The 8971-nt window shown below is 39.6% G+C and overlaps 1 protein-coding gene across 2 annotated transcripts; it reads right to left on the bottom strand.

The window, feature by feature from the left end:
• Positions 1 to 5692: 5692 nt before the first annotated feature.
• SNAI2 (snail family zinc finger 2) lies at positions 5693 to 8928 on the bottom strand. Of its 2 annotated transcripts, none has more exons than XM_009083409.1 (4): positions 8797 to 8928; positions 7879 to 8234; positions 7490 to 7678; positions 5693 to 6546 (listed from the first exon to the last, which is right to left on the bottom strand). In XM_009083409.1, exons 1-4 carry the CDS (start codon positions 8873 to 8875, stop codon positions 6487 to 6489), a joined length of 684 nt encoding a protein of 227 aa, XP_009081657.1. In that variant the 5' UTR covers positions 8876 to 8928; the 3' UTR covers positions 5693 to 6486. The 2 variants fall into 2 exon arrangements, with proteins under 2 accessions (XP_009081657.1, XP_009081656.1); XM_009083408.1 differs by having other exon boundaries at positions 6244 to 6546; positions 7490 to 7789; positions 7974 to 8234; positions 8797 to 8875.
• Between the last annotated feature and the right edge of the window lie 43 nt (positions 8929 to 8971).

The following is an 8971-nucleotide window of genomic DNA, read 5'->3' as shown; positions in this document are numbered from 1 at the left end:
TGTGGAAAAGTGATGATCAGGGGCTGCTGCCATTTAGATGACACAGCATGTAATGTGTTTTTTGTTCAGATCCACATCTAGGGCTGCTTACAGGACATTGCAATGCCCAAATCTCTATAGAATTAAAAGATCCATGATCCCTTGACTCTGATCCCCTGTCAGCCACACCTGGGTAGGAGGTGTTTCCTGTTTAAGGCAGATGAAACAGCAACAGAGGGAGCTAAACATGAGAAGCAGGCAGAATGCAGAATCTTCACAAAGTGAGGAATGGCTTTCTGTAGACTTTTTTGGTTAGGCAAAAGCTCTTTTGTAGTACAAATAATATAAACATCTAGGAATGTGTAGCATTCTCAGTCATTCCTATGCTGAGTGGACAGGCAAACAGCTTGAAGAACACCCTACTTTGACTTTGTCCTGCTAGAAAGCACCCTTGTGCTTGCATTTAAATCCATCTTTTTAAATTGAGGGATGCTCTAGCAACAACATGAGGGATCTCTCTGTGGGATTTTCTGAAGCAGATCTCCCAAATCAGGGTTGCAGTGAAAGGATTTGCATGCCTGAATGTGCAGGCTGGCCAGCTGTATGTCTACCTGAGTGAAAAAACAAGTGAATGTCTGCATGTACCTCAGCTCTCTTCAAAGCTTACAGGGTGAAGGCTACAAAAAATGCTGGAGACCACATGAATTTGAGCTGGTATTCATGTGATTGCTGTTTTCCATGTCTTCTTTTGACAAAACAATGTAAAAATCTGTTTGTATAACTGACAGATATAAAAGGTCATTTTTTTCCCTCTTGGCAAGGGCTGTCAAACTGTGATCTTCATCCACATCGCAGCTACTTAGCATATGCACTGGACAAGCTTCTCATGGTGCACATACATAACAGAGAGGAACACAAACAAGAGATGAGTATGTTCAATACCCAGGTAAATGGGAGAGGGGAGAGACCTGTAATAGAATCAAACTGTTGCATTTTGCAATAGCTTTTGTCTTGCAGAGACACTTGGAAAACAAAAGAAGGAGGGCCAGGAAGGAGCATAGACTTCTGTTTTTGTACCCAAAATGGTGAGTGAACCAGAAGAAGAAAATAAAAACCCACAAAAAAAAGCACACAGGTTTGGATGGCATTCTTGAAGTATTGTAAAGGTAAGTGAAGGGGAACAAACTGCCAAACAAGTCAAAACACCACCACTGTGCACTTGTTAATTCTTTTTTTTTAATCTCTAGGCTGGTTTGATGGAGACACTGTGCCGTATTCTGCAACTGGACAGATTTTCCTGCTCTCTCAGGAAATCAAAGTTGCAAGGTTCCCTTCAAGGTTCCTAATAACTTTGCATATATTTAGAATGAATGACAATTTGAAAATATTTGGGAAGAAGGGACTGAGAATGCAAGCATCAGTTTTGCTTGTACTCTACTGTTATGCCTTTTCCCACAATCTCTATGCATTCTGTCAGCATCCCATCAGAAATGAATGGCATTTCCACCTCTACTCAGCACTGATGAAGTCCATCTGCAGTGCAAGGTCCAGCTCTGGGCTTGCCAGTACAAGGTGGACAGGAGAATACTGGAGTCCAAAGAAGGACCACAAAGGTATATAAGAGACTGGAGTACATCTCATATTGGAGTGACTGAGAGAGCTTGAGAAGAAAAAACTCAAGGATGGTCTTATTAATGTGTATAAAAACATGATGAGAGCGAGTAAAGAATACAGTCATACTCTTAAGTGTCGTCCAGTGACAGGAAAAGAGGCACTGCACATCATCTAAAAGACAGAAAATTCTGTTTAAATGTAACAAAAAAATCTTTTATACTGTAAGTGTGACTGAGCACTGACTGGCACAAGCTGCTCAGAGAGGTCATGGAGTCTCCATTCTTGGATATATCAAAACCCCATCTCAAGACAGCCTTGGATAAACTACTCTACTGACCCTGCTTTGAGCAGAGGGGTTGGACTAGTCAGTCTCAAGAAGTGCCTTCGTACCTCAGCTGTTCCTTGACTCTGTGATTTCACTTGCACAGTCTGTTCTTATTTCTGGCAGCTATCATTTGATACTACAATACATGCAGGTTGGAGTGCAGTTCTCACCTTCCACTCCTCGTATTTCTGTGAATCGGAATTATAATTCATATAACTTAACTCTTAAAACACACACTTTCAAGAGAGTAAACCAAACATTTGGGACAGCTAGTAAAACCCATTATTTCTAAAGCAGTAATACTTATAATTGAAAATATATTGTTCAAAAATAAAAATATGTTTTTGAATTGAATATTGATTTATTTTTGTGGCAAGGGAAATCAGCTGTAGCACAAGACAGCAGAATTAAATTACCAGATTTTGCATTGTCCTTTCTTTTTAATTGACATTATGAGATCTTTAGGATGCTTTGTATTTATATGATTTTCTGGAGCTTAGCATAATAGCCCCTGAGCTTGCTTAATGACAACAGGAACTATAATAATCCAAATAATAGAGAAAAACACAGAAGACAGATTTCATGGTGCCTTAGACTGAGAGGCACTTCTTTTAACCCTTTGGTGGGTATATAACGTGCTTTTCCGAACTCCACATTAGACAGTAGGGTAATTGCAGTGCTTTGAGCCTAAAAGTATACTTTGTTGTTTTAATTTCATGCACATCTTCATTCTGCAGCCTCTGAGATGAAAAGCATGCCCAAACAGAAGCAAGGGAAGAGGGCAAGGAAACCAAAGTGAATCAATTATTGCCTTCAGCCTTGAGAAACTCATAGATTCAACTTTTTGCTGCACAAGTGCTCAGATGGCTCTGCTCTTATCTGGACACTGAAAGAACATTGAAAGCAAATTGACAGAACATCCTAACGGAAGGATCTGGACCTCATTCCCTCTAATGGGCAATCACATAACAGCATCGATGTAGAGATTTGGAGTAACTTCCAAGCAAAAGTCCCTTACCTGGATCTCCTGATTTTAAACAACTCATTAATGAAGAGTTAAAAAAACTATGAATCATGTTGTATATAGGTTGTTGTCATTCAGGTGCCTTTAGAGGAGAGATTGGTCTTTTGATAGCTTAACTCCACTTAGAAGAATTACATTTAGCACTGGTGTCAAAAATTAAAAGTAAAGAAGTAACGGATTTCAGAAAAGAGCAATGAAGATATTCAGAGTGCAGGAATCACATTTTCCTAAGAAATACTTAAAAAGTTATTATTTGGATATAGAATAAGAAATGTCTGTGAGAAATGTTGCAATGGCCAAGGAAATGTAATGGGCAGATTCACCACAGAGCGTGTTTCGAGAAAGTCATAGGAGTCATTGGCCAACAGCTCAGAACAGAATTCAATTTACATTGATAAATAGCTTGTGCAGGTGCAGAAGGGCATTTCTAAGCTAATGAGGCAAAACTATTAATGGAATATGTTTTGGAGAAATGTCCTGACAGGGAATGAAAAGCAGTCACACAGGAAAAACAGAGAAATTCAGCTGCCTGGGAAGTTTATGCTGCAACTGGACAGAGAGCTAGGGATCTGTGATAGAGTGCTCTGTTTCAATTAAAGAGATGAGCCAGAAGAGCTTCTAGCCTTTCCCATCTTTGTGTTTTATGAGTACAGGTGTTACAGGCATGCAAAGTAGCATATCTTAATTGTCATCTCCAAATCAGACCAGTTCCACTTGTGTTTGATTTAGCATACTGTATTTTGATGAAGTTTTCATCTGATTTCCCTTAAGGACAACAGTAGCATTTCCACTCATTCAAGAAGTCAAGCTCTTATGCTGTTTCATTTAATATGGGCGTAGAGAATTTAAAGTGTGAATTAAAACAATGGAAAAGCCTTTGCGGCACAACACAGCAGAGCAAACCTAGAACTTTGACAGTACAAATAGCTGTTGACTGCCAGAGCTTTGCTCATATTCCAGTAAACTTTGCTCTGGGAAGAGAAAGCTGCACAAAGAGCTGCTGGAGCCTAAGAACTTCAAAGTGAATGACATGGAAGTGCAAATCAATAGAGTAACCACATGAAACTTTTCAAGGGTATTTGATGCCTTCATGTGTTCATTTTGAAATGTTACCTCACAAATTCCCACTAAGCCTATCTTTCTTGAACTCTCTAGCTATTTCCTGAGAAAAAAAATCTAGCAGCTTCTAGGGAATCATTATTATATCCCTGAGATTTTGTCAGAAGATGCTTGGAGAATATGAAAGCTTGATTTGAGCTTATCTTTTTTCAGTATCATGCTTCCTGTGGAGAAAAAGCACAGCACTTTTGTCTACTGCCTATGTTACTCCAGTGCAGCCCTGCAGCTGAAGCCTCCCCTGCAGAACTCAGCTGGAGGGGACAGAAGGCATGCATGGTCTATTGCATCATTTTCCTGAAACACTCTTTTTCAAGAAATGTGCACCTTGTATTTGTACCTCAGTAACATTATTTTTCAAGTGCTGGAATTTTATTTTTGCTATTACTTGTTCATGCTGGTACCCCAGTGTAGACACAGCAGTCTTTCGACTGGGTGCCAACTGGTGTTTATCTGTTTTCTAGCTTTGTACTTTGTTAAAAGTTGAAAACTGTGTTATTTTGCACCAGTCAGTAATGATGAGACATGATTTGTTGATGTTGTAATGCTTTTATGTAGTTCAGATCTTGGGAGTCCTTAGTCAAATCATCTGAATGAAAATATTTCTACTTTTTATGATGGAATAATTCTTTCCGGTGATTTATTAGCTGATATACAGTTGTAAAACATTCACTAGACAGTTCTGATATGTAATATATTTTAATCAAAATATCTTTAATCTTCTTGAAATTGCATATAAAGTATATCATACTGTGACTTGACTACTACTTTAAAAGAGCATCATGCAAACATTGCTGAACTCCTGTAAGGCTCCACTGACTTTAATGAACTTTTGGATCAGGCCCAGATTCCCTGATGTCAGAGTCCCAGGGAATGTACTATAATAAGGCTGCTCTAATAGCATCTTTCATGTGTTAAAATCCAAGAAAGAAGTTTCTCTTGAATGTTTTTGATAAAATATATTTCACAACGTTGTCACACTGTCGCAAGTAGCAGAAAGACAAGTGTTTTAAAGCAGTGACTCTAGAAAAAATTACTATATGGCTTTAAATGTTTTAAAATGCAATGGGTATATTTTTTTCTAGTGTTCAAAACTTGTGAACTACGGGTTTGCTTCCGAAATTCACTTTAATCTTCATTTGGTCATGAAGAGACATTCACATTTTTCTATGTTCCAAAGCAGACATGGTTGCTTTCTTTAATTAGAGCAAACAACAGAAATATTACTTAAAAATGTTTATTGTAAAAAAGTGGCTAGAAAACAACATAAATTTCACTTCACACTTTCTTCAAGTTATCTATAGATGCTGCTATAGGCAACAATTTGCTTTCACTCATAACACACTCAATCATATAAAAATAAAAATATTTACATTATGTCCACATACTTTACAAAATCATCAATAAAAAAGGCACTTGGAGGGGTAATGCTGAAAATATTGCATTTTCTTTGTGCATTTAAAAAAAATAAATTGTAAAACTCCCGTGAACCCCCTCTCTTGCACTTATTCCCGTTTTTTATAAAAGATTGAAGTTTAGAGGAACTATTTCATATTAAAAGATGGTCAAGCATGCACCAGGAATGTTTGAAGCTACAGTATTATTGTCTTTTTGTCTATTTTTTTAAAGGCACATGCGGTTAATTTGTGGCTTTCAATTTTTCTTACATTCTCTTATACTTTTTTTCCCTCTCTTAATTATGCAGTTTTAAAGCATTTCAGATCATTAATGAAGGCCTTGGCTTTTAATAAAATAAAATAAAAAACACAGCAATGAATAACATTAAACATTTACTAAGGTAAACTTGGAATACTTTTTAAGGCACCTGAGATAAATGGTGTCTAGCAAAATTCACTTGGGTAGTATTTTTATTAAGAATTCCACTTAAAATACTGTTTCTTTGGTTGAAATGGCTTGGCAGGAATGTATTGTTAACTTTGCAGCCTTTTCTAATCAAGAAAAGACAACCTATATTTGGCTTCATCTATAAAGAAAGCTGATAATGCTTCTTCCTTTAGATCTACTTGAAATGTCATGCATGGCGTCTTTCCCCATATTTCAGAATTCACACTTTAGAATGTGAATGTATAGCTGAACAGAAACTACTTAAAGCTCATTTCTACTGACATTTTAAGTTCTTCCACTATTTTATTTGTTTGCTTGTTTGGTGGAGTTTTGGTTTGTTGTTGGTTGGTGGGTTTTTTGGCTGAAGAGTAGACGAGAAAAACGCCTTTGGATTTCCACTTATCATCTGGAACAGGAGTGGAGAAATGCATTTGAGTCCAGGTAAACATTCACTGCATGACTCAGTGTGCTACACAGCAGCCAGATTCCTCGTGTTTGTGCAGAAGAGACATTCTGGAGAAAGTTTTGGAGCAATTTTTGCACTGGTATTTCTTCACATCCGAGTGGGTCTGCAGATGAGCCCTCAGATTGGATCTGTCTGCAAAAGCCCTGTTGCAGTGAGGACAGGAAAACGGCTTCTCTCCTAAAAAGGAAACATCAAGAGAAAATAGGATAAAGCTTTAAAAACAGAAGCACATGTTTAGGACAGGTAAAACCTGCTTTTATCCTAAGAAACAAATGAACAAACAGAAAGGACTTGTAATTAAAAAAAAAAAAGTGTAACAAGAGGTTAATCAGGACACAGACACAGCAGCTTTCAGCACTCCTTACTGTATTTGCAGAACTCCAGTCTATTCAGCACATGCTGTAAAGTGCAGTCTCAGAAGATGAGCTGCTGACACTTTCTGCATCTACAGGTGCAGGCAGTACTTTCAGCCTGGGTCCCTCCCAACATCTTCAAATATTTTCATAGAATTTTTCTGCTTAGTGCTGCGTGAATTACTGGGGACAAGGGTTTTGACTGAAAAGCAGCAAACAGCAGTACAGACATTACATAGTACCCAGTGTTACACTCAAACCCAAGTTTTTGCCTCAACAGAAAAAAAAACCCACTTTGTTGATGATGTGTTTCTAATTCTTAAGGAATTGAGATAGCGCATGCAAAACCTGCCAGGTGCTTAAGGAGTCAGAAAGCAGCCCCTCATGCATTGCCTTCCTGTTTTATGCTGTCTGATTTCAGGATCAGATGGAGCTTTCTTAATTTCCAAAGCCAGAAAGTAATACAAAATCCTTAAAGCAATACCTTCAGCCAGTCAGAACGGGCTAAACATCCCAAAACTATCAAGGGAACAATGCTGATTTATGCCAGTATCTGGCCCACAGTTATGAGACCATGCTACGCTCCCCTCCCACCCACTCCCCAAGAGGGAGACTTTGGCCTTTTAATGACACATTTTAAATTCTGTGGATGCATGTCAAGGTTAGTTAAGAAACACTGCTGGTTTTTCCACCTGTGGAGAAAAATAGCAAAAAGGCATCCTGATGTTACAGCAACAAGAAACTGCAAATGTAATGCTTGTTCTTACCAGTGTGAGTTCGAATGTGTCCTTGAAGCAGCCAGGGTCTAGAGAAAGCCTTGCCGCAGATCTTGCAGACACAAGGTAGTGTGTGGGTCCTGATGTGCATCTTAAGCGCTCCCAGGCTGACATACTCCTTGTCACAGTACTTGCAGCTGAATGATTTCCTAGACTGGGCATCACAGTGCAGCTGCTTATGTTTGGCCAACCCAGAGAAAGTTGAATAGGTCTTGCTGCATAAACTGCACTGAAACTTTTCAGCTTCGATTGCATGAGGGTCGGAAAGCTTCGACTGGATTCTCTCTTCTTCTTAAGCGCTCCCAGGCTGACATACTCCTTGTCACAGTACTTGCAGCTGAATGATTTCCTAGACTGGGCATCACAGTGCAGCTGCTTATGTTTGGCCAACCCAGAGAAAGTTGAATAGGTCTTGCTGCATAAACTGCACTGAAACTTTTCAGCTTCGATTGCATGAGGGTCGGAAAGCTTCGACTGGATTCTCTCTTCTTCATCGCTAATGGTCTGAACCGCTCGCTGTGATCTTTGGAGGAGGTGTCAGAAGCTGGAGGTGGGCTGACTCTTCCCAAAGATGAGGGGTATCCAGAAAGTGGAGAGAGGTCATTGGGTAATGGAGACGGTAGCAGCCCAGTTGTAGTCCACACAGTAATGGGATTGTAAGCTACTGAGCTTAGGATCTCTGGCTGTGGTATGATAGGGACTGGATAGCTGTCGTACAGGTATGGTGATATAATTACTGGAGAAAGAAAAAAGAAAATTAAGGTAAGAGAGCCAAAAAATATTTCAAAAGGCAGCAAAACGAACATTTTAGGGGTTAAAAGCTGCATAAATTAAACACTTAGTAAGGTGATCTGAATATAAGAAGGATTAAGGAAATACAGCTTCATACATATATGCTGATGGGTAGAGACAGTGCCCTTGAACAGGCAAATTGCAGCTGGAGAGTCTCTTCAAGGCAGCATGCTGCTTCTAAATGTATGCAGCCTGACACAATGAAGCAGTGAAACTTCCTGAAGGATTTGGATAAAAGTTTTAATTCCACCACTAGCAGAGACAGAACAGGAAAACTCCCAAATCCTCTCTAAGTAACTTGAGTTCAAGTGGGTGAGCAAACTTTTGTGATTCATTCTGGTCAGCACTGACATATTTCTCAGAACTCCTTCCTTGTAAGCAGGACAAAATAGAGCGAGCAGTGAACTAACCCTCCAGCCTGGAAGCAATCCCACCCCCCGCAGCACTGCCACGCAACGACCGCAGCCTCAGGAGCCACGCGGTGCCACTACAGTTCGTTCTGTTACCTGTATGAGTGTCCAGCTCGCTGTAATTCGGCTTCTTGGATGAATTGAAATGTTTCTTGACCAGGAAGGAGCGTGGCATTTTGGATGCAGGGTTTGTGCTTCTCCCAGGCTCTCTCTCCGCGCGGCGGGGGCAGCGGTCGCGGCCGTGGCGCACACACAGGCACACGCTGCTCAC

Source organism: Acanthisitta chloris, unplaced genomic scaffold, assembly GCF_000695815.1.
Source record: "Acanthisitta chloris isolate BGI_N310 unplaced genomic scaffold, ASM69581v1 scaffold6001, whole genome shotgun sequence".
Classification (NCBI taxonomy): domain Eukaryota; kingdom Metazoa; phylum Chordata; class Aves; order Passeriformes; family Acanthisittidae; genus Acanthisitta; species Acanthisitta chloris.
This window is presented reverse-complemented; position numbering and strand designations above follow the sequence as displayed.